Below are 23,605 nucleotides of genomic sequence, written 5' to 3'. Positions count from 1 at the left end.
ATCTTGTGTTTAAAATCTGTCGTGGGCATTGTGCTGCGGACATGCATAATTCGCCCCACAACAAGATAGGACGTTCAGATCTTTCCCGGACAGATGTTTCGCATTGTCTGGGAACGTGCAGAAAGTTGGGTTTGTGAATTTAGAGAATTTTACGCTTGTGGAGCCTCCAAGATAGTGCAGTGTGTTCGAAAAGGCGTAGAACACAAGATCCTCAGTGCATAGCGATGCATGGAGGCCATGAACAACCCTTACCAGGCACGTAGGCAAGGGGGGGGCCCGGGGGGCCCGCGCCCCCCCCCGAAATTCGTCCGGCCTTCTATATTCCCGGGCAACTTTTGTTTTATTTTGCATGGAAATACTTTCTTTCGAACAATTAGGCCTTGGGCCCCCCCCCGAAAAAAAATCCTGGCTACGTGCCTGACCCTTACAGTAAGGCGTATCTGTTGTTTCTAAAGTTTTTCTCTAAAGATTATCACCATTTCTAATCCACTCTTCAGAAAAGTGTAAATATTCGTGTTCCTGTGTATGTTTTCCTGCAGGGAGGTTAGTGGGGTTTTTCTGAGAATCTCGAGGGCAAAAATAGAAAATTTTTGGTGTTGAGAATGGCAATTCAAGCTACTTAGTAGGGAATGTCACTACTTGTTAGCCGATGGTTGCGTGCCCGTTCAAGTTTTGGCTGTGTTGTTCTTCCTTGAAATGTTGTCATGTTTTGTGCAGCATGTGTGCAGTGTGCAGATTGCATGAAAAATCAGTCAACTAGAGGAGTAGCAATGTGCCGAGCTTTTCAAACGACGTTGATACTGCAGGGATCGTGATGCTGGCAGCCAGTGCCTGCATTCTGCAACATCAGTATCTGCAACGCCGACTGGCGAGGTCTCTGCATCGCTGCCTTCATCGAGAGAAGCCATGGGTCGCTGTTGCATTCCCTACTGCCGTGGGAACTACGATAACGGCCCTAAAGTCCGAGTGTTTTCCTTGCCACGCGACGCTGCCCGCAGAATCGTCTGGCAAAGAGTGATCCCTCGTCGCGACGTTGACATCAACACATTACGTGATCCCAAGGTACACTACATTCTTACGTTCTTAAAGCTGAACATTTTGACAGGATTGCCTGTCTGGTTGGGTCAACTCATCAAGACTTTGTAAAGGCTGCAATAAAAAAATGGGTTTATTTCTCGACATTTAGGAATCAACTCTATTTCTTCTTCAGGCCAAGTGACGTTGGAGATGTTGAGGTGCAACTTTAAACAAAAATGGCGTAAGGACGTTTTCAAGACAATGAAACCCCCTTGTAGAACACTCGGAAGATGCAGACCAGAAGATTGCCTTAAAAAAACCTAAATCCTAACGACAGAAACTAACCAACAAAAACGACTGTCACAGGAGTCGTGGTTCCTTAAAAACACCTTGAACTCTTGCAGAGGAACTTACATGCACGGCTTAACCGCAGCAAGAAAACCAAGGGAAACTGAGCCTAGAGTTAACTCGGTCGTCTCCAGCCGCCCCAGCTCATCGATCCCAATTGTAGAAAGCACAATCCCCTCAACGCATCACCACCAAAGAAGACGCGCCTTCCCTCCTCCTCCCCACCTGGTCCGTGAAAGAAGTCATAGTTGCACCACGACATGTCCAGTGTCACTCCCCCTGAAGAAGGAATCAAGCTGATTCCACAATGTCGGTAAATATACCTCGTTTTTGGTTGGAGCCTCTTGAAAAAATCTTGGTTCCGATGTTCTCTTCTGTACGTGCAAATGCTTAACGACAGTTGGTGCACTTCATTCTTTGAAAAAGTGCAGATTTTTTTTTGCGTGAAGGGGGGTGGGTGTGGTGTTTACCGTTTCACAAGGGAAACGTTTCACAAGGTAAACTTTCTCAAAGTAACTTGCTAGCATCACAGTGCATGCGAGTTCACGAGTTGTAATGCTATCATAACTTCTGGGGTTTTACGTGCTAAAACCACAATATGAGGCTCACCATAGTGGAGGGGTTCTGGAAACTTCAACCACCTTTGTGCAATTACATCACACAGACAGGTGCCTAGCGTTACGCTGCCATCGAAACACAACTGCCGTGGTCGGGGTGAAACCTGCGTCCTTTGCGTCAGCAGCCAAGCACTGTAACCACTGCACTACCTCGGTGAACATGTTAGTTTCGTGCTACTCAAATAATAACTGGCATCTTAAAGTTTTTTGGTGAGCCGGTTCAGTGGGCAGTTGTGCTCTCTGTACTCATTTTTAGCGTAGTGGTGCATTGTTGGGTTCCTTGCTGCTGCTGCTCTACTCAGATTTGATATCTGATTTAGCCCTGCTTGACTGCTTAATTTTTTAGATGCGAAGCAGCCCATGAACGAGGCCTGTCCTCCCGGCGTGACCAGTGCCCCGCGTGCCACTAGATGTATGGAAGAAAGAAGAGAATGAAGTGCTGGAACGAGAGGAGAGCTTGGGCATGGTGTGCAGAAAGGAATGTTTGCCTAAGTAAACGGTGCCACTAGATATATGGAAGAAAGAAGAGAACGAAGTTTTCGCACGAGCGGAGAGCTCGCGCATCGTGTGCAGAAAGGAATGTTTGCCTGAGAAAACTGTGCCACTAGATATATGGAAGAAAGAAGAGAACGAAGTTTTCGCACGAGCGGAGAGCTCGCGCATGGTGTGCAGAAAGGAATGTTTGCCTGAGAAAACGGTGCCACTAGATATATGGAAGAAAGAAGAGAACGAAGTTTTCGCACGAGCGGAGAGCTCGCGCATTGTGTGCAGAAAGGAATGTTTGCCTGACATATGGACGTGTGATAGAGCGCTCGCTCCACTGCGGCACGTGCTCTAGTATAAATCATGCAAGGTACCCACTATGCCGTAAATCATGCAAGGTACCCACTACACCATAAATCATGCAAGGTACCCACTACGCCATAAATCATGCAAAGTACCCTTAGATGCGAAGCAGCTTATGAACGAGGCCTGTCTCCCCGGTGTCGCGTCGACATAGCCAGTGCCCCAGGCGATCTGAAGCGGCGGGCTCGCGAAGCCGAAGCGAAACGGGCGCGTTGACATCACATTCTCAAACTTCAAGCTGCAACCTTTGCAGCAAGAGCCAATAACTTTATGCTTTACGGACCACAAGGCCGTTATACTCAAGGGAAAACGTTCCTCTGAGCAGTCATATATGACGAGTAACAACATCAGGGGAACCGTTCCCCTGAGCTTAAAGTCATATATGACGAGTAACAGCATCAGGGGAACCTCGCATAGAAGGACCATGAACAGTGATGAAGAAAATAAGACATTTACAGAAATCTAAGTTGGCTCATGGCTGCTTCGCATACTACTCAGGGTTCCCTTTACGGGGAGATGGCGAGATTTTTTGCTGATGTGTGGATGTGGCGTACTTACATAAGAAAAAATGCAGCTGGAGAAACCCTATTATTGATAGTTTTATAGCGAAGGTGTGTATGGCTTGGCAAAACCACAATTCGTCTGTCCTATGTATGCAAAAACTCCTAGCACGTACGTGCCACAGAAATTGGGCAAGCCTCACTACTCGCCACTGGCCCCCTAAAAATAAGAATAGCAGGTTTGAATGTGGAGCAAGCGCAAAAATAATAAAAGAGAGAGAGAGGTACGCCATTGGCTGCTCCGTCAGTGACTTTGTTCTCTTCATAAGAAACACAAAAACTTTAACCCTTTCCCTACCAAGTTTTTCGGCCAAGAATGATACAAGAATACCGATGTTTTTTTATTTTGCTGTTTGATTCTACGTGTCTTCAAACAACTCAAAAACTATTTGAAACCACTTTATTTGCAAGATACAAGCAAAATAATTTTTGGAAATATGCAGTGCATTGCCCTCATTGCACTGCACCATGGAAAGTGCCCTAATGTCTCCAGTTTTCGGTGCAGAAAATTTCGAAATTTACTAAATAAAGCGCAGTGACAAGCGAAAAAAAGCCTTGGATGCGCTGGTAAGGGTTCGTTTACAACTATCGGCATCCACTGCCGATACGTTGAGACGCAGACGTCATCCGAATCTGCATGCAATTTAAAGAGAAAATATGCTGCTATGTGTAGTCACTGTCACACTCGCAAAAGAACTGAAATTCTTCATTCCACAAAACTTCGCAAGCAAGCGTTTTTTTTTTCTTTTATTTTTCTGAACAGAGCTGTTGGCACGCGCGTGCCACTCACGCACAAGGGAGGATGCCATTTTCCAATTCTGGTTACCGAACTGAAGTCCTTTCTCGACCAAAATGCATGCTTTGAGAGCAGTTTTAGGTTTTTACAGCGAAAGCTGTTATGAGATCATTTCACCGGCCGTTTTTGGCGCCGTAGTTGTCCGCCGCCGCCGCCGGTGTCCGTAACCAGTATCGCTCGAAATAAGAAAAAAAACTAAATAAGAAAAAAGTTCCAGGATGGAACGAGGTTCGAACCTGGGCCCTCTGCGTGGGAGCCCAGTATTCAACCTCTGAGCCATGCCGGTGCTTGAAACCGCTTTGCAAAAAGGTCCTATACAAGCTTCATGTCGGGAAGGAACCACATTAGCATATGCAATATAGCGTGGTAGAAGAGTAAAATAAACACCAAGCGTCGCACAACGCGAATTCTGTAACCAGGCATCACACAATGCGAATTGCGCAACGAGTAGGTTGTTGAATGCTTCCAACCCATTACAAAGGGCTCTGCCATAATTCTTCATCGTCATCAGGCACAGCATCAAGAAAGTGCGCATAATGCCTCACATGCGTTTAGCAGGTACCAACCCTCTCCGTAGAATTACGAAAAATGGCACAGTGCCTGCTGCCCTACTTCTCAAAAATTACAATGATTTATAGCGTAGTGGGTTTCTCGCAAGTGCACTTGTATTGGTTGCCAAGGAAGCCCATAAGCGCATGATCCATTTCCTCGGTGTCTCAGTAAAATTCTTCACCCCCCCCCCCCCCCCCCCGTCTCTCTCCCACGTCAACGTATGTTATACAGCATGACGGGAGAGGGAAATAGCAACTGGGCGTCACCCAATGCAAATTACATAACTGGTGGGCCGTTTAAAGTTTCCAACCCATTACAAAGAGCTGAGCCATAATTCTTCATCGTCGTTAGTCGTCGCGTCAACAAAGTTCACATAATGCCTTACAGACGTGTAGCATGGTGCCACGCTTCTCCGCAGAATGACAAATAATGGCTTAGAAGGTGCTTCCCAACTTCACAAAAATTGTGATTTATGGCGTAGTGGGTACCTTTCTAGTGTACTTGTATTGTAGCCCCAAGAGAGCTTACAACGGGCTCTAGAAACGCTGCTCTTCCAGCTTTCGCTGTGACTGTGCTGCGGTTTCAGCGCAGGCCTGGCGTTTTTTACTGCATCACCTGTTCAAGCCGTAGAGAGCTCAGCAAAATGAATCAGGGTAGCTTAACTGCGGTGCCCCGAAACGCTTCTTTCGGCGTGAACGAGCCCAGCTTGTCTTCGGTGGGAGCGGTACAAACCGTGTGGACGAGCTCAGCTCGCCTTCGGTAGGGAAAGGGTTAATCAACCCAGTGATAAACAACGGGGACGCACGTTAACAGCTTCAGCGGTTAGCCATCTGTATGGAGTGCTTGAGCTGTGATGTTCATTCCTCGTGCTTTGCAGGTTTGCGAACTTCATTTCAAGCCAGAATACCTCAGGACCACGTCCAGATACACATCGTCTGATGGGATAACGGTGGAGGCACCAATGCGAGCTACGCGTCTGACGGAAGACGCCGTGCCTACAATCTTCCCTAACAGCCCTGCCTACGTGCATGACCGTGCACCAGCGCGCAATGCATCGGCACGAAAACGAAGGAGGTTTAAAGCATCACATCTAGAAGAAGCAGCGCAGCTGTCACTGTCAACACACGCTGAAGAGCAGCGCAAGGACGAACCCTCATCGTACGACGGCCTATTTTTATGGCTGCCAGACATTCAGGTGTGTGTGATTTTTCGATGGTGAGAAAGGCTGGAAAGGCCATGTTTTCTTTGTGCTTATTGAGGGTGATTCAGGGCAGCCAAGCTTTATTATCATAGTCAGTGACATTACAAAGGAAGTTAAAGTTTTGTTCTGATTTTATGACTATGCCTTCCTAGCTGGACAATCTCCGCACTCTTGAATCTCATTTAAGCACTGTAAAAATAAAGAACACCGGGCCTGCGCGGACGACACAGCATACTTAAAGCGCAAGCTGGTGAAGTGGCCATCATAGAGCCCCCTTCAAGTACAATTGTGAGGTACCCACTGCACTATAAATGCACTACTTTATGAAGTAGTGATGCACTCACTACGTGCTCCTAAGGCAATGTGCACACCTGTGTAGCTGCACACTTTGTTGTTGCTGTGGGGGTGGATGATGTGGATGATAAAAAATTATTGCTGAGCTGCTTGTAAGGGGTGGGGAGCGTCAAACTACCCACTCATTGCGAAATTCACATTGCAATTTTGCTCTTCTGCCATGCAATATTGCATCTCTTAACGCGTTTCATTGCCATGCATGACGGTGGTATAGGGTCTTCTAAAAAAAGATTCAAGCACTGGCGTGGCTCTGTGGTAGAACACTTGCTTGCCACGCAGAGTGCCTGTGTTTGAATCTGCCTTGAACCCTGTCTCTATTTCTTCTCAATGTGCACATGGCTGTGACAGACATTGGAGGTAGCGGCGGACAACTACACCACCAGAATTGACTGCTGTGAGCTCATAACGGCTTACGTTGTAAAAGAAAGTCACTTGCGTATGTATTGTATGCAGTACTAAATCATGCTAATGACTGCCATCGGAAACTTCTCACCTACCTTGATCAAGTCAGGTGCCATGGCACACAGTGGCAGTTCACAATTCTCTGCGAATTCTGCAGTTAGGTTTGATGAATCAGTTCTGTAACATCCCGCAAGTTGAGGAAAGGTTCATGAAAGGGAAAAATGGTCGTCCACCCATTCGTCTGCGAAGCTACAAAGGAAAGTGCGACAACTGTGTCGACAGAAACTGTTCCTTTTCATGCAGTTGGGGGTTTCATTTTCAAGCACTACAATGTTCTCAGCGGCAATTTAATGGTACGCTCCGCTGGGCGCCATCGCACTCAGATTGCAACAATTAATGCAAAGCCCGCTCTTGATCCAAGCCAGATGACACACATCCGAGCCAAACGTGCAGCTGCTCGCCAGATTAATCGAAGGCCGGAAGAGGAAACATGTTACCGCGTCTTCTGTTGCAGACAGACGAGGCGCAGGAGCCATGTGATTGTCGCATAACGTGACTTATGGGCTGACTGTTAGTTCTGAATAACGTTGTGCCTAACAAAGAAGAATGAGCCCTTAAATTCCCCTTCTTTCAGTCATTCATAGAGGGGGTCCCGTTCTGGCAGGCGTCATGGCTTCATGTAGTATGCGAGGGATTTTTGGTCAGCTGCGGGCTCGTAAAGATATCGCATGCTACACGGTGCCAGCAGACAAAAAAAAAAAAGAGCATTCCACACTCGCCATTGTGGCTATAAGTGGCGCTGACTGACACTCCCAGGTTTAAATGCACAGATACCCCCGATAAAGTGGAGAGCAGGACGATCGCTGCCGTGGCTCAATTGGTTGAGCATTGGATGCGTTATTCCAAGGTTGCAGGTTCGGTCCCTGATGGCGGCAAGTTGTCTTTTCATCGCATTTATTTCAAAATTACTACAAATAACGTCCCCTATACTTTCCTTGGCTGATTGTCTGTTAGGTCTCATTAACATTGTGTCTAACAAAGGAAAATGAGCTCTTGAATTCCTCTTCTTTTGTGATCACACATCAACCACTCTAAGGTTTAAAGTGAGAGCCTGCCTTAGAGTGCTCTGAGTTGTAGCGTGGTGCTCTGAAAGAACCAGCTGAACGAATTCAGAGCACTCGATTTCGACCAGCCGCGTCACCGGAGCTCTTGGAAATGACCGTTCGAATGTACCATAAATCTGCACATTTATGAGCTCTTACATGCAAGGTATGGTAGAAGGGTTAATCCAGTTTCTCACTATGTGCACGCATTTGTTCATTTAGGCTGGAAAGAAGGAGCCCACCTGTTGCCACAGCCATGGCGTATTAATGAAAAATGTGGGGACGGAGGTCTCGTGGCCGTCCATCAAGAAGGTGGATGCCAGAGTTGGCGCGTCAACATCCATTTGCATGACCAAGTCGACCCAGGCATCGCTTCCCGCTGTCAAAGTGCACAGATGGACGGAAACCGCCAACCTTGGTGATTTTGGAGACAGCGACACTGACGCGCAAGAGTGTTTGGGTGAGCTCGCTCAGATTTATCTTAAATCCTTAACACTCCGCAACGTGGGGTCCTCATTTGGAGACGTGACTTACTTTTTTCCATTTCTTTCACTATCGGCAAGGGAGAGACGAGATACACTGAGCTGATGGTAAATTAAGCATTCTCATTGCCTAAAGTTTCCTAATATCACTTCTGGTTGAAATATTCTGCTCCACACGATCCTACACCTTGGTGAAGGCCCTGTTTAACGGAACATTGGACGTGAGTGTTATGGCACAAATTTCAGAATAATTTTTTACTTTCCAGGAATGCTCGCAGCTAGCAGGTAACTATCACGTGTAATTCGAGTTGGTCGTTGAATTCGGTTTACGCAGAAATATCGACTGCATCTAACACGATTGGTTTCACACTTGGATTCTGTCCCCCTGTCCATCTCTCAGTAAACGGAACTCCTGTTAAACGGAATACATTTTCCTGGTCCCTTCAGGTTCCGTTTACTGAGAGTCTACTGTAATTTATTCTAACACTTGCACCCGCTCTAAATTTGGTCTCCAGAGCGTTGGCATCAATTTATGTAAATTTCACGCATTTGTAGACAGTCGATCATAACGAGCAAAGGGTTAAAGGGTCCCTGAAATGTTTTTTTCTTTAAATCATGTAAGCAGCCAGGCAAACACCAGACTAAATCACTCACATTATAATCTAAGCAAAGCACTTTGTATCAAGGGAGCTACGGGTTATTAATGGTGATCTTCCTCCCAAATGGTGCTTTTTCTCCTCAACTTTGTCGAGCAGTCAGGGCCAAGCTGGAGCGTCTGCGACCTCCCGCATGCATGGCAGATCGCTAACTGAAATTTGGGCACTAACTTCAAACTGAATTTGAAGGTTTGGATCAGACGAGTGTTAACATCAAACTGAGTTTGAAATTAGCGCTCCTCTGGTCTTCTTGTTCCTTCTTATGTCATTGTTTTGTTAGACTCCTTGTTCAAGTATGACGTCACGAACGCCACGCTGTGTGTTTGTCCGGTTGCTCGATGCGTCACCAGGTGCCGCCACCCGGAGCCATCAGATGGCTCACGTGAGTGACCGGCTTGTCCCAAAACAATGTTGGCTAAAAATACGTGACAGTGGGCTGCAATCTATAGCATTGTGAATGTTTAAAAACTTGTAGACTAATATACACCTTACGCAGAGCACTCGAATCAATCTTTTTACGCTTCCAAAGTGTATATACGATACCGACACAGTAGGTTTGTGAAAAAAATCGTCAGAAGTCCTTGAAGGTCCCATTGAATAAACATTTGCACATCCACAATCACGACCAAACAGAAGCATCACGGAAAAGCGTTTCTTTAAGGGGATGCTTTATCTCGGTATACTTTGTTGAAATACAGGGAAATGGGAGAGTTGTATTCTTTTTTTGTTTTCTTTTTACATTTAACTGACCTTAACAATGATGTTAGTTGCATTTTAAAGCATTCTGGATGATTTTTTCTGATGTAACAAATTATTTCAGGCAAGCAAAGTGCCTCCCTGAAGTGTACACCCAACAGCAAAAGCTTGCGGGACAAGAAATGTTCAACAAAGCTATTCACTCTGTCTAAAAACATAACTTCCAAATAAATGTTCTAGCTTGTAGTTGGCACTGCAAGCTGTAGAGTCACTAGCCTGATTAGAAGCATTACACACTAACAGAGCAGAACTTCACATTTGTTGTGGAGAAAACGTACCGTAAACTTTTGCTGTATTGAATACATTGCCGAAATAAATTTTAAGAAAGATGTATAAGAACATATTACATGTGTTATGTTTTTTCCCATCGTTTAACTCACTACATTTCAAAGCAACATGCTAGGCCACTGCATTTCATTCCATTCGAATGGGTGTGTCCATGTGGGAGTAGAAAACTTTAGTGCTTGGAAATGAGCAACTCTGATTTGATATCAAAACTCGGATGTTTGGCTACCACACCTTGTTTAGGTAACCTAGTTAGTTAACATGCACCGTTACTGCTGAAAAGCAGCACACCGATTGAAACATGCTGCCTGGAGATTTAAGCCTCTGTTGGAAAATGGCAGCCCCTCTCTGGGGATCTTGCTAAGTGACGTCAAAAAGTGATTGGTGGCAGCTAGCCCACTGCTTCACTTGAAAAAAAAAAAAAAAGAGGGCGTTTTGACATTGCGCAGTTCAGTGTGCAGACAGATGTTGTAGCCTAGTGTCCTTCTCCGTTAATACAGATCCAAGTGTGAGCGGAATGTCGAGGCTTTCGAGTGGCGATCAGATTATAGGAGGGTACAAACTGCACAGCAGTGAACTAGATGAAGTAAGTATCTGTTTTGTTTTTCAAATGAAGCTTGTATTGCCTCACAAGTGTCGTTTTTGTTATAGGTGTGACCGAAAAAAAAAAAACCTGACACCCGTGAGCGCAAACAAATGCATCCCTCGAAAGTGTGCTGGTCGCGTTCGTATTTGCATGTGCTGTTTTCAAACAGTTGACACTCTCTCGATCATGAGCTTGTTGGTGATCAGTCGTTTCTGATATGGCAATCTTGATTTTTTATCGAAGTGACTTGTCATTTCACGCTGCCACATTTCACTGTTGCCTGGATATGAATGCATGACCGTCGTTGTTGCCTGTAGCAACTGAAGTGTTATGCTGATAAGCACATGAATAACAATCCAATTCCCGGCATGCAGGAAGGAAACAGTCAGGAGGCAGCATTCCACATTGTGATAGAAAGAAAGAGGAAACATGTTACCGCGTCTTCTGTTGCAGACAGACGAGGTGCAGGAGCCATGTGAATGTCGCATAACGTGACTTATGGGCTGACAGTTAGTTCTGATTAATGTTGTGCCTAACAAAGAAGAATGAGCCCTTAAATTCCCCTTCTTTCACTCATTCATAGAGAGGGTCCCGTTGTGGCAGGCATCATGCCTTCATGTAGTATGCGAGGGATTTTTGGTCAGCTGCGGGCTCGTAAAGATATCACATGCTACACGATGCCAGCAGACAAAAAAAGAGCGTTCCACACTCGCCATTGTCGCTATAAGTGGCGCTGACTGACACTCCCAGGTTTAAATGCACAGATACCCCCGATAAAGTGGACAGCAGGACGATCACTGCCGTGGCTCAATTGGTTGAGCATTGGATGCGTTATTCCAAGGTTGCAGGTTCGGTCCCTGATGGCAGCAAGTTGTCTTTTCATCGCATTTATTTCATAATTACTACAAATAACGTCCCCTATACTTTCCTTGGCTGATTGTCTGTTAGGTCTCATTAACATTGTGTCTAACAAAGAAACATGAGCTCTTGAATTCCCCTTCTTTTGTGATCACACATCAACCACTCTAAGGTTTAAAGTGAGAGCCTGCCTTAGAGTGCTCTGAGTTGTAGCGTGGTGCTCTGAAAGAACCAGCTGAACGAATTCAGAGCGCTCGATTTCGACCAGCCGCGTCACCAGAGCTCTCGGAAATGACCAGTCGAATGTACCATAAATCTGCACATTTATGAGCTCTTACATGCAAGGTATGGTAGAAGGGTTAATCCAGTTTCTCACTATGTGCACGCATTTGTTCATTTAGGCTGGAAAGAAGGAGCCCACCTGTTGCCACAGCCATGGCGTATTAATGAAAAATGTGGGGACGGAGGTCTCGTGGCCGTCCATCAAGAAGGTGGATGCCAGAGTTGGCGCATCAACATCCATTTGCATGACCAAGTCGACCCACGCATCGCTTCCCGCTGTCAAAGTGCACAGATGGACGGAAACCGTCGACCTTGGTGATTTCGGAGACAGCGACACTGACGCGCAAGGGTGTTTGGGTGAGCTGGCTCAGATTTATCTTGGATCCTTAAAGGAGCACTGACACAAAGCTTTTTCACCTTGTTTTTTTTGTTGCAATAGATAGCTTATGATCCACTTATCACGGCTGCAAACCTCGTTTGCGCGAGTGCGCGACAGTTATTTATTTAGAGATGTTTTTAGAGCCACCAGTCGGAGTTTCGGTTTCAAAGAGCACCGAGCTAGGCAGCATCCTCTGGAGGACGGGAAAACACAGCTGGCCACTTGAACATGCGAAATTGTGACGTAGGCGGCGTGCGAGCATGGTGCGGTGGGCGCCGAACCAGGTCAAGTGGCGCCAGCTATGGAGGATTAGAAACAACTAACAAACGCGTAATCTATGTCCTCCGAGCATTCGGAAGCACCCATCTCGACTCGCTAAGCTTACAGCATCGATTATTTGACTATGGCTCTCAAAAACGGCGCCAAATCGGGACGAATACATTGCTGTCAAAGCTTAAGGACATGAATCTAAAGCAAATGGAAGCATCAGTTCGGAACTTACACGTTACAGAGCGCACGGCGGCCACTTGATAGATTCGAAGTGGAAGACAACCGCTTTTGGCAGTGCTGCCATGTTTTCTGGAGGCGCGAAAGCCTCGCCGGCGAAGCTTGCCGTGCAAGTTGGACAGCTCTCGCGCGTGCGGCGACGGCCGACGTTCTGCGGCACCGCGCCGTTGCGGCAGGCTTGCCGCTAGCGTGAGCGGGCCATAACATCTGCCAACGGGCACAACGAGCGAACAGCAGAAGAGAGCACAACCAGCACACGAAAAGCCGCAGGCACGGAGGAAGAAATACGGCAGGATGCACACACAAGCGCAAGGTCACAACCAGCCACCAGCCAACACAAACTCGTGACGTAGGTTTGTTTACACATCTGCCGCGTTGATGTCGGCGTCGCGAAGCGCTCGCATCTCGCTCAGTCGCGCGGCATGCACTTTAACATTGATTTTAAATATGTTCTAGGCTATATTGGCCCTTAATATTTTGTAGACGTTGTGTACGGCTCCACATACATCTATTTCACTCATTATCTCGCCTTCGAAATTTTGTATCAGTGCTCCTTTAACCCTCTGCAACGTGGCGTCCTCATTTGGAGACGTGACTTACTTTTTTCCATTTCTTTCACTATCGGCAAGGGAGAGACGAGATACACTGAGCTGATGGTAAATTAAGCATTCTCGTTGCCTAAAGTTTCCCAATATCACTTCTGGTTGAAATATTCTGCTCCACACGATCCTACACCTTGGTGAAGGTGGTACCCTGTTTAACGGGACATTGGACGTGATGTGTTATGGCACGAATATCAGAATAATTTTTAAACTTTTCAGGAATGCTCGCAGCTAGCAGGTAACTATCGCGTGTAACTTGAGTTGATCGTTGAATTCAGTTGACGAAGAAATATCAACTGACCGACCGTACAATAATTAGATAATTATTTACATTTTAATTACAGTCAATTGCTGTAATGTGCACTATAATTTATTCTAACACTACCACCCGCTTTATATTTGGTCTCCAGACCCTCGAAATCGAATTATTTAAATTTCATGCATTTGTAGACAGTCGATCGTAATGCACGTCACAAAGTGTCCCTGAAATGTTTTTTTCTTTAAATCATGTAAGCAGTCAGGCTACAACCAGACTAAATCATTCCCATTATAACCTAAGCGAAGCACATTGTATCAAGGGAGCTACGGGTTATTAATGGTGATCTTCCTCCCAAACGGTGCTTTTTCTCCTAAGCTTTGTCGAGCACTCAGGGCCACGCCCGAGCGTCTCCCACATGCATGGCAGATCGCTAACTGAAATTTGGGCGCTAACTTCAAAATGAATTTGAAGGTTTGGATCAGACAAGCGTTAACATCAAACTGAGTTTGAAGATAGCGCTTGTCTCGTCTTCTTGTTCCTTCTCGTGTCATTGTTTTGTTACACTCCTTGTTCAAGTATGACGTCACGAACGCCACACTGTGTGTTTGTCTGTTTGCTCGATGCGTCACCAGGTGCCGCCACCAGGAGCCATGAGATGGCTCACGTGAGTGACTGGCTTGTCCCAAAGTGATGTTGGCTAAAAATGCAACGTGACAGTGGGCTGCAATCTGTAGCATTGTGAATGTTTAAAAACTTGTAGACTAATAAATTACACACTTTACGCAGAGCACTCAGATCAGTCTGTTTGTTTCCAAAGTGTATATATATGATACCGACACAGTAGGTTTCTGAAAAAATTCGTCAGAAGTCCTTGAAGGTCCCACTGAATAAACATTTGCACATCCACAATCACGATTGAACAGAAGCATCACAGAAAAGCGTTTCTTTAAGGGGATGCTTTATCTCAGGATACTTTGTCGAAATACAGGGAAACGGGCGAGTTGTTCTTTTTTTTTTTACATTTAACCGACCTTAACAATGATGTCAATTGCATTTTAAAGCATTCTGGATGATTTTATCTAGTGTAACAAATTATTTAAGGCAAGCAAAGTGCCCCCCTGAAGTGTACACCCAACAGCAAAAGCTTGCGGGACAAGAAATGTTCAACAAAGCTATTCGCTCTGTCTAAAAACATAACTTCCGAATAAGTGTTCTAGCTTGTAGTTGGCACTGCAAGCTATACAGTCACCAGCCTGATTAGAAGCATACACTAACATAGCAGAACTTCACATTTGTTGTGGAGAAAATGTACCATAAACTTTGGCTGTTTTGAATACATTGCCAAAGTAAATTTTAAGAAAGATGTATAAGAACAGATTACATGTGTTATGTTTTTTTCCCATTCTTTAACTCACTACATTTCAAAGCATCATGCTAGGCCACTGCATTTCATTCCATTCGAATGGGTGTGTCCATGTGGGAGTAGAAAACTTTAGTGCTTGGAAATGAGCGACTCTGATTCGATATCGAAACTCGGATGTTTGGCTACCACACCTTGTTTAGGTAACCTAGTTAGTTAACATGCACCGTTGCTGCTGAAAAGCAGCACACCGATTGAAACATGCTGCCTGGAGGTTTAAGCCTCTGTTGGAAAATGGCAGCCCTCTCTGGGGATCTTGCTAAGTGACGTCAAAAAGTGATTGGTGGCAGCTAGCCCACTGCTCCGTTTGAAAAAAAAAAAAAAAAAAAAAAAAGAGGGCGTTTTGACATTGCACAGTTCAGTGTGCAGACAGATGTTAAGCAAACAAAACAATAAGCCTAGTGTCCTTCTCCGTTAATACAGATCCAAGTGTGAGCGGAATGTCGAGGCTTTCGAGTGTCGATCAGATTACAGGAGTGTACAAACCGCACAGCAGTGAACTAGATGAAGTAAGTATCTGTTTTTTTTTTTTTTCAAGTGAAGCTTGTATTGTCTCACAAGTGTCGTTTTTGTTATAGGTGTGACCGAAAAAAAAAACCTGACACCCGTGAGCGCAAACAAATGCATCCCTCGAAAGTGTGCTGGTCGCGTGCGTATTTGTATGTGCTGTTTTCAAACAGTTGAAACTCTCTCGATCATGGGCTTGTTGGCGATCAGTCGTTTCTGATATGGCAATCTTGATTTTTCATCGAAGCGACTTGTCATTTCACGCTGCCACATTTCATTGTTGCCTGGATATGAATGCGTGACCGTCGTTGTTGCCTGTAGCAACTGAAGTGTTGCGCTGATAAGCACATGGATAACGAACCAATTCCCGGCATGGAGGAAGGAAACAAGTCAGGAGGCAGCATTCCACATTGTGATAGAAAGAAAGAAAAGTAGTGTGTCAGGCACGTATACATCGAACTTCGCTTGCCCCAATTTTCCCGATAGGGCAAGTGCTCCTGAATTATTTTTTAATGGTGTATACTTTATTAAATGGAACCTGTCTAGCCAGGGGCTTCACAGTAACAGGGATATCCAATGCCGTGGTGACATGTAAGATGGCTTAATCGATGAATGTGCCGGCAGTTTGAGCACAAGCAGCAGCGACAGTGGTAGTGAAGACATATTTTTGACTGAGGGGCACGTATAAATTTATTAATGAAGTCATTACTAAAAGGATAGCGTTTGCTTTTGCGAAGGTGTGCGATCGCAGAAGAATATGGGGCATTATGGGTCTTTCCTTAGTTGGGGAAAAATACACCAGATGTCTTCATCCCAAGTGAGGACCCACATGTCAAAATTTGATTGCAAGCAAAAAAAAGTGCAGCTCTTAACATAAGTTTATATGGTACACGTAAAGAAGTTCTTCCTGACAAAATATCAGAATTCTGGAATGTCTCACCAACCTTGATGAGCACAATTGCCCATGGGCGTAGGCAGGGGGGTGCAAAAGGGGCACTTGCCCCCCTCAAGCCACACCGGCACTTAAGCTATGCCAGCTCTCTCTCCCAGCCGCGATGTAACACGGGTTTGCACCCCGCAAGGCAAAATCCTGCCGACGCCCATGCAATTGCCTTCGTTCTACCCGTGCTTCTCTCCCTCTGCACTTGTGTCCATAGAGTATGACAACTGTCCAGTCACACTGACATTTTGTGTGGGCATTTTTTTTTTCATGCTTATTTCATGATAACTGAGCACATTAAATATTTAAAGAAGCTGCAACCATGATGGTACACATGTATATCTTGCTGTGCCCTTGCTATCCTTATGTTAACGATGTGTGATGGCTGGTCTTTAGGACACTGCCAAATGCTTGCTTTCGTTCTCTCTGCCTAGGCTTTGGAGCAAGAGCCCGCAGCAATAGTCACACACCAGTGTCTACTGCACCTTCCACTGTCACTGCAAGTACAGAGGGCGCCACTCAGCAGGACCAAACAGCTTCAGATACCACCCAGTTGACTCGGAGAGTACCCCCTGAACCAAGAGTATTCAGGAAGATGCAGCCAGAGAACGCGACGTTAAGCAACACAGCTCCTCAGTTCAGTAAGCAGCATTTTAGCCAACCATTGACTGAGATACGTGTGACATCTGTGTGCGTTTCCATGCAGAATCTCTTGCTTTTTTTTTGTCATTGTAAATTGCTGGCCGGTAAGGAAGCAGCAAAGCCTTGTGAGGGTTAGGCTGGTTGGTACATAATTGAAGTTGAATAACCAGCTACAGCACAGCGTCACTGCATCTGAATAACCGGCCAAAACACAGCATTATTAAAGGTGGAATAAGCAGCCAAAACACAGCGTGACTGAACATAAATGAGCAGCTAAAACACAGTGTAGTTGAAGATAATAACCGGTCAAAACATAATATTATTGAAGGTAAATAACTAGCTACAACACAACATGACTGAAAATGAATAAGCAGTTACAGCACAGCATCATTGAAGGTGAATACCAGGTTATAACCATTTATAACGTAAAGGGATTTAAAGTCACTGTAGAGAGTTTTATAGAATCACACTACTTCACGTTTCATAATTACTCTTACATAACTAATCATACATAGCGGGGGGAAAAACGAAAACTGGCTTAAGCTGCGTCAAATAAAATGTGGGACCATGTAGAAGTGCTGACCACATCGGATATGGGAATTTCAGTTTTGCTGCACAGTTAACCGGGTATTCAGACAGGGCATTTAAAGGAACACTTGGCGAGTTACTATCACATGACCACAGATTGATGTACACTCTCTATAAGTCAGACATATTAAGTATGCTATACCACTTGTTTAAAGGTATATGAGCTACACTTTATAGGCACTTGCGCTATTTTTTTATAGGTACTTGCACTTTTTCTTGCCTTTTTAGCAGGAAGAGGACTGGCAGAAGGGCAACATCTTTTATTGCACTGTGCTGCCACGAAAGTGCTTTCATGTGCATTCGAGTGAATTAATTCATGTGAACCCCTAAACAGAGGCTTATGCTTATGTACACTTTGCCGCACGGTAGCTAGTTATTCCCACTATTAGTTCGCCTCGCTGCATCACAGGACAGCACCTCAATAAAGCACACTGAAGCAAGAAATCTGTCATTAAGGAGCACAAATAAAACCCCTGCTGGACAAGCCACACATGTTCGACTACACACCTTGATCATTTTTCCATTGCGGTAGTTTTTATCCAGCATCTTGCGCCTTAGTTGACAGCGTAGATATCTCCAGTGGTGAGTAGCGGTCAGGTTATGATGAGGAGGGGCATGGTTGCTGTGGTGGCAGCGTTCAGTGTATTAAAAATAGTGAGGAACGTTATTGTATGCACGCACTGCTTTACGTTGTGTGTGGTTCAAACGGGATGGTTACAAATGTTCCATATGTAGTCAAAAAGAAGGGAAACTGATCAAGGGCTCGTTTTTGTTTCTTAGGCACAGACAATGAAGCCAGGGAAGATATAGGGAACATTATTTATAATGTTTGGGTTTAGTGCGGCAGTAATTATGGCATAAATGTAAAGAAATATGATAATTGTTGGGGTTTAACGTCCCAAAAAATGTAAAGAAATTGAAGTGGACAGAAAGACAACTAGCCGCCGATAAGGACTGAACTTACAACTAGAGGTGTGCGAATATTCGAAATTTCGAATATTTTTCGAATAGTGTTTGCTATTCGATTTGATTCGCACTGAAACTTTACTATTCGAACTTCCCAAAAACAAATGCAGTCAACGTCCGGTTGAAAGTGACCCCTGCAGATTTTCAATATGCTTTACCTCATTACACTCTCGTATTGCGTCAAAGCTGCCTTTCAAGCTCCGTTACGGTCGAACTTAGCCAAGAGACAGTCAACGTCCGATTGGAAGTGGTCTTTAGATTTTCAATATGCTTCACCTCCTCACATCCCCGTATTGCGGCAAAGCTGCCTTTCAAGGTCCGTTACGGTCGAACTTAGCCAAGAGACAGTCAACGTCCGTTTGGAAGTGGTCCCTAAATATGCTTCACCTCATCACATCCCCGTATTGCAGCAAAGCTGCCTTTCAAGCTCCGCTACGGTCGCAAATGTATTAACTCAAGAAAACGCTGGTTCTAATATGGAGATGAAAGATGTGGCAGAGCTGGGGGCTCATTTAATGCTGTTTTGGACCTGAAATTTGGGCAGGAAGTCCGAAAAATCAGACGCCGAAGCTTTTTAGCATTCAAAATTTCAGATGTTCTTATATATCGACGTCTACGAGGCAGATTTGGAACTTGAAGGGAGCACACCCTTGTCCGCCACATCAGTTGGCCTTCCACAGCAGTTGAAAGAGGAGGAGAGGCTGAGGAAATGGCATCTCTGCCTATCACGTGTCAAGTGTTGTCGGCAGCACTTTGGTTGCAACAAATCATGTACATAAATACAATTCAGCCTCTACATTGCCTCACTCTTGATAAGGAAGACAACTATGAAATATGACCCCACCAGCGCTTCATCAACCTAGCGAAAAGAAACACTTTCATGTTGCTATCTCACAAGAACATACTTAGGGATTCTCTGCAACTTTTTCTGTAATTTCACTTCGAATTATTCGAAAAATGTTTGAGAAATATTCGAAAATTATTCGAAATTATTCGATTCGATTCGCACTCAATCTTTATTATTCGAATTCGCTTCGCACCCAAAATTTTCCTATTCGCACAGCTCTACTTACAACCTTTGGATAGCGCATCCGATGCATGCTCTACCGATTTAGCTACAGAGGCAGTCGTCCTCCCATCCACTTTATTGGGCATTTCTGTGCATGTAATTCGAGAGTGTTAGCCAGCGCCGCTTATGTAGACAATATAATTTGGTATATGAGTTAGCACTGTATACTAAAACTAGCAACTTCGCAGCACGAGGCACTGTAACTTATACTTTTGTTTCACTGGCATTTGTTCCAGTTCCCGCAGAGTTGGCGAGCACCAATCATCAAGTGGCGCAGCGTCTCGCAGCCAATGATTTTGCAAGAGGCGACAGTGCAGTGCCATTGGGAACCGGCACCGTCCTCGGCGAAGAGGCATGCTCTGCCGCTTCAGCGGCGGCTTCAACGAGAATCACCTACAGCTGCAGTTACTGTTCGCAAGAGTTTCTGGAGACACAGGACCTCACCTCCCACGTGGGAACGTGTCCATGGCCGCAGCCACACAAGTGCCCCTTGTGTTCAAACGTGTGCTCAAACTGGACCTCGATGCAGGACCACATCGTCACACATGTCAAGGAGCTAGGAATGAAGTGCCCCTTGTGCGAGCGCGCAGTCGCCGGTGGGAAGTCGGACATGTTGAGACACGTAATGCGACACCTCACTTTTAAGCCGTTCGTGTGCAGCGTCTGCAAGTCGTCCTTCTTGAACGGGTACGACATCGCCGCGCATGTGTGTCGTCGTGCTGGCCAGCGGGGACGTTGGGCGTTTCCTCTCAGGACTACACCCACAAGTCCAGCATCAATGTGTCGCAACAGTTGTTGAGTAAGAGCAGTATAAAAGAGTGTTTGTGAGCGTTGATGAAATTGTGAATTCTGGACATGAAGCAGCATGAAAACGTTTGCCTTCATTCATTCATTCATTCATTTTATTATACTGTCAGCCTCATTTGGGCGATTACAGGTGTGGAAGAAAAAAAAAACACTCAAAGACTAAGGCACTTGCTATACAAACAGTGTATAAATAACATACAGTAGACTCTCGTTACATGGAACCTGAAGGCACCAGGAAAATGTTTCATTTAACAGGAGTTCCATTTAGTGAGAGACTAACAGGGGTGCAGAATTCAAATGTGAGGCCAATCATGTTAAAGGCAGTTGTTCCATTTAAGCAGCAATTCCGATTCGGAGATTTCCGTTTACCGAGAGTCTACTGTATAACAAGCATTAAGTAATGAGAGGACAGCCAATACACTTTCCTCGGGAGCACAGCAAACAATCATAATATGAAACTATAGAACATCCTGAAACACTGCATCATTCAAGAGGATGCCACACATTGAGAGTAATTGAGGGCCGTGTGTATGCATGTAGACAGCAGTTTCACCAAACCTGAACTGGTATATTGGGCAGGGTCTCAGCTTGAACCCTGACCAAGCCTCCTTTTGCATGCAAACCACCCATGCAAAGCATCTATGTATGACCACAAGTCTACTGTACATCGGCATTCTAGGGTGTTGCACAAAGTGGAAGCACCAGGTGTGTATGCCCATCTCGTATGGGAAAACACCAAGCATAATTTCCTTTGGTAGTCGAAAATGAGGTGGTGGCACCCATGACAAAGCGTTGCGGATTAGTTTGATAAATAAAGGATATCGTACATGCCATCGACGAAACAAAAGTAAGCAAAGTTTCATTCTGCGAAAGTAAAGCTTGCTACTGTTGTCCTTATTTCCAGAAATGGAGATACGCTACGCATTTCTTGACAAAAAAGAATTTAGAATGGGCGCGCCTTTGATAACTACATAGGTTATGTACAATTTCAGGATGCGTTGCAATGGAGGCGACTACTGCCGAATAAGCCGGCAGTGCATCTCGGTTCTTGTGCCTCTTGTTCATCGACCCGCTGGATAACATGAGGGTCACAACTGTCATGCCATGTTTCGCTGCATATGTGCAACATCAAATTTCAAGATGCATGTTCACACCTTTCATGCGTGACACTCCACTTTTTAGCCGTAAATGCGAGCACCAAGTCCTGGCATTTGTATACAGCATTGCCTTGTGTACAGAACTGGCTTGTGTGTTTGCCTCAAGAATGCTTACCACAGTACAGTGTCATAGAACATTGATGAAAATTTTGACAGACGCCGACCAAGGTGAACATATATTTGCTGAGATTGATTCATTGTGAACAAGGCTCCCGTGTTAGAGCCGAGAGGCCAATAAATGAATTTTCACCTTTCTCACTGTCAGTTGAAGTTTTCGCCAGGTTGATTGTGAACGAGGTCAGAAAATATACTTTCACCTTGGTTTTGTACGCGTTCTGTCACAGAAGGGACCAAACGTCATGGAAGAATGAGAGGGAGCAAACAGCCAATAGAAGTGTAGAGGGAATTGAGAAATGTTTTGAACGCATAAAGAAGTATAGAAGTAATATAGCTGAAGATCAATATTGGCAGGCATTGTTTTTCAAAGCTTGATATTGAAGAGTGCAATGACTTTAATTATTTATTTGGGTTAACCCTTTGCGGTCCGAAACCTTTTCCTGGCTTCCATCGGTTTTGGTCCTAAATCAAAGAAAGCAATGCTCGAGTAAAAGAAGTGTACCTACTGTCTTAGAAATTATGCATAATGCAGTGAGAAAACATGAGCGGGAATGAATCACGAAAGAACTTGTCGAGCAGTGCCCGACTACGGACCACCGTGACTGTGTTGCGTTGTAGGACAGGGGCAGACAACGGACTGCAAAGGGTTAATGCCTTGAGTGGACGCTAGGTGGTGTCGCAATTTGACGACTCGTTCGGTGGTGGGGGGGCTGGTTACGATTTTCGCAAACAGTCAGCAAGGTATTGGAGTAAGCCAAACACAAAGCAGGCTGACTCGATTCTCCAGCCCTAGCACTTGGGTTTTCATTCAATCCAAGCCATCTGGAGACAGTTATATGTATATCTGTTCTATCGGACGGAACGGTGCCTCCGTCCATTCTGTGCCCGTTATTTGGCGAAGTGATTGAGAGCACTGCCATTTCTTGTTGCTATGGCAATGTAAGCGCCGCCCGTAGCCATGACACCGAGTGTGGAACACTCTTTTGACCGCCGTCGTGGATCAATTGGTAAAGCATCGGGTGCGTTATTCGAAGATTGCAGGCTCGGTCCCTGCCGGCGGCAAGTTGTCTTTTCGTCCACTTTACTTTCTTTACATTGATGTCGTAATTACTACAATATTGCTAAAACAGTCCAATTAATGTTCTCTATACATTCCTTGGCTTCATTGTCTGTTCATTTTCATTAAAGTTGTGTCTAACTAGAACTAGCTACTTTAATGCAGAACTTGGCACAATTCACAACCAAGAGGGCCACAGTCAGGAAAACTTCTCTGGGAGTCACACGGGGCACACTTTAGGTGATATATTGCTTGTTATAACTTGCAGATTTCGGTGGTACGCAAAAAACCTGGTGCCAGTGAGCGTACAGATACGCAGCCTTCAAAGGTACACCGGTCACGCGCGTGCTTGTATGCGCTGTTTTGCAATAATTGGTGCTTTCTCGATCGTGGGCTTATCGGCGATCATTGGCTTCTGATATGCCAGTCTGATCTTTTATCAAGGTGACTTGCCTTTCACGTTGCCACAATTCATTGTTGCCTGGATGCAAACGCATGATTGTCGTCGTTGCCTGTAGCAAACAGATGTGTTGCACTGCTAAGCATGTGGATGAAGGTCAAATTTTCAGCATGGAGGAAGGAAACAGTTAAAAGGGAGTATTGCACAATGGCCTTCCTTGTACCTGGCTGTCTTATTCTGCGCTGTGTTCCTTCCAATGTTTCACCAACATGCCCAAGCTCCGAAGGCAACTTCTACAAGCGAGCAGCGGCGCTGTGGAGAGGGAACAAGTGGTGCCTGCTTGGGTGCCATTTATCTTTTATAGTGAAGCTGTATACGACTAGGTTCTGAAGGATGGCGTCCACGGACAAAATGACTCGTAGAACAACAACTTTCGCCCTTCACCACTGCCAATGCCTCTTTTACAAGTGTCGCGATACTCGGCGGT

The 23,605-nt window shown here is 45.2% G+C and overlaps 1 protein-coding gene across 3 annotated transcripts; it reads left to right on the top strand.

Moving 5' to 3' along the window:
- The first annotated feature begins 426 nt into the window (after positions 1-426).
- Positions 427-20,615, top strand: LOC119401914 (uncharacterized). Of its 3 annotated transcripts, XR_007417115.1 has the most exons (8): positions 427-1,062; positions 5,614-5,931; positions 8,019-8,256; positions 10,476-10,561; positions 11,821-12,058; positions 15,292-15,377; positions 16,750-16,956; positions 19,817-20,030. XR_007417115.1 is itself a non-coding variant. In XM_037668926.2 (7 exons), exons 1-7 carry the CDS (start codon positions 907-909, stop codon positions 20,377-20,379), a joined length of 1,806 nt encoding a protein of 601 aa, XP_037524854.2. In that variant the 5' UTR covers positions 427-906; the 3' UTR covers positions 20,380-20,613. The 3 variants fall into 3 exon arrangements, 2 of the variants coding, with proteins under 2 accessions (XP_037524854.2, XP_049274382.1); XM_037668926.2 differs by lacking the exon at positions 15,292-15,377 and having other exon boundaries at positions 19,817-20,613; XM_049418425.1 differs by lacking the exons at positions 8,019-8,256; positions 10,476-10,561; positions 15,292-15,377 and having other exon boundaries at positions 19,817-20,615.
- Positions 20,616-23,605: the final 2,990 nt, after the last annotated feature.

The sequence above is a fragment of the Rhipicephalus sanguineus genome, chromosome 8, assembly GCF_013339695.2.
Source record: "Rhipicephalus sanguineus isolate Rsan-2018 chromosome 8, BIME_Rsan_1.4, whole genome shotgun sequence".
In the NCBI taxonomy this organism is placed as follows: Eukaryota; Metazoa; Arthropoda; class Arachnida; order Ixodida; family Ixodidae; genus Rhipicephalus; species Rhipicephalus sanguineus.
This window is presented reverse-complemented; position numbering and strand designations above follow the sequence as displayed.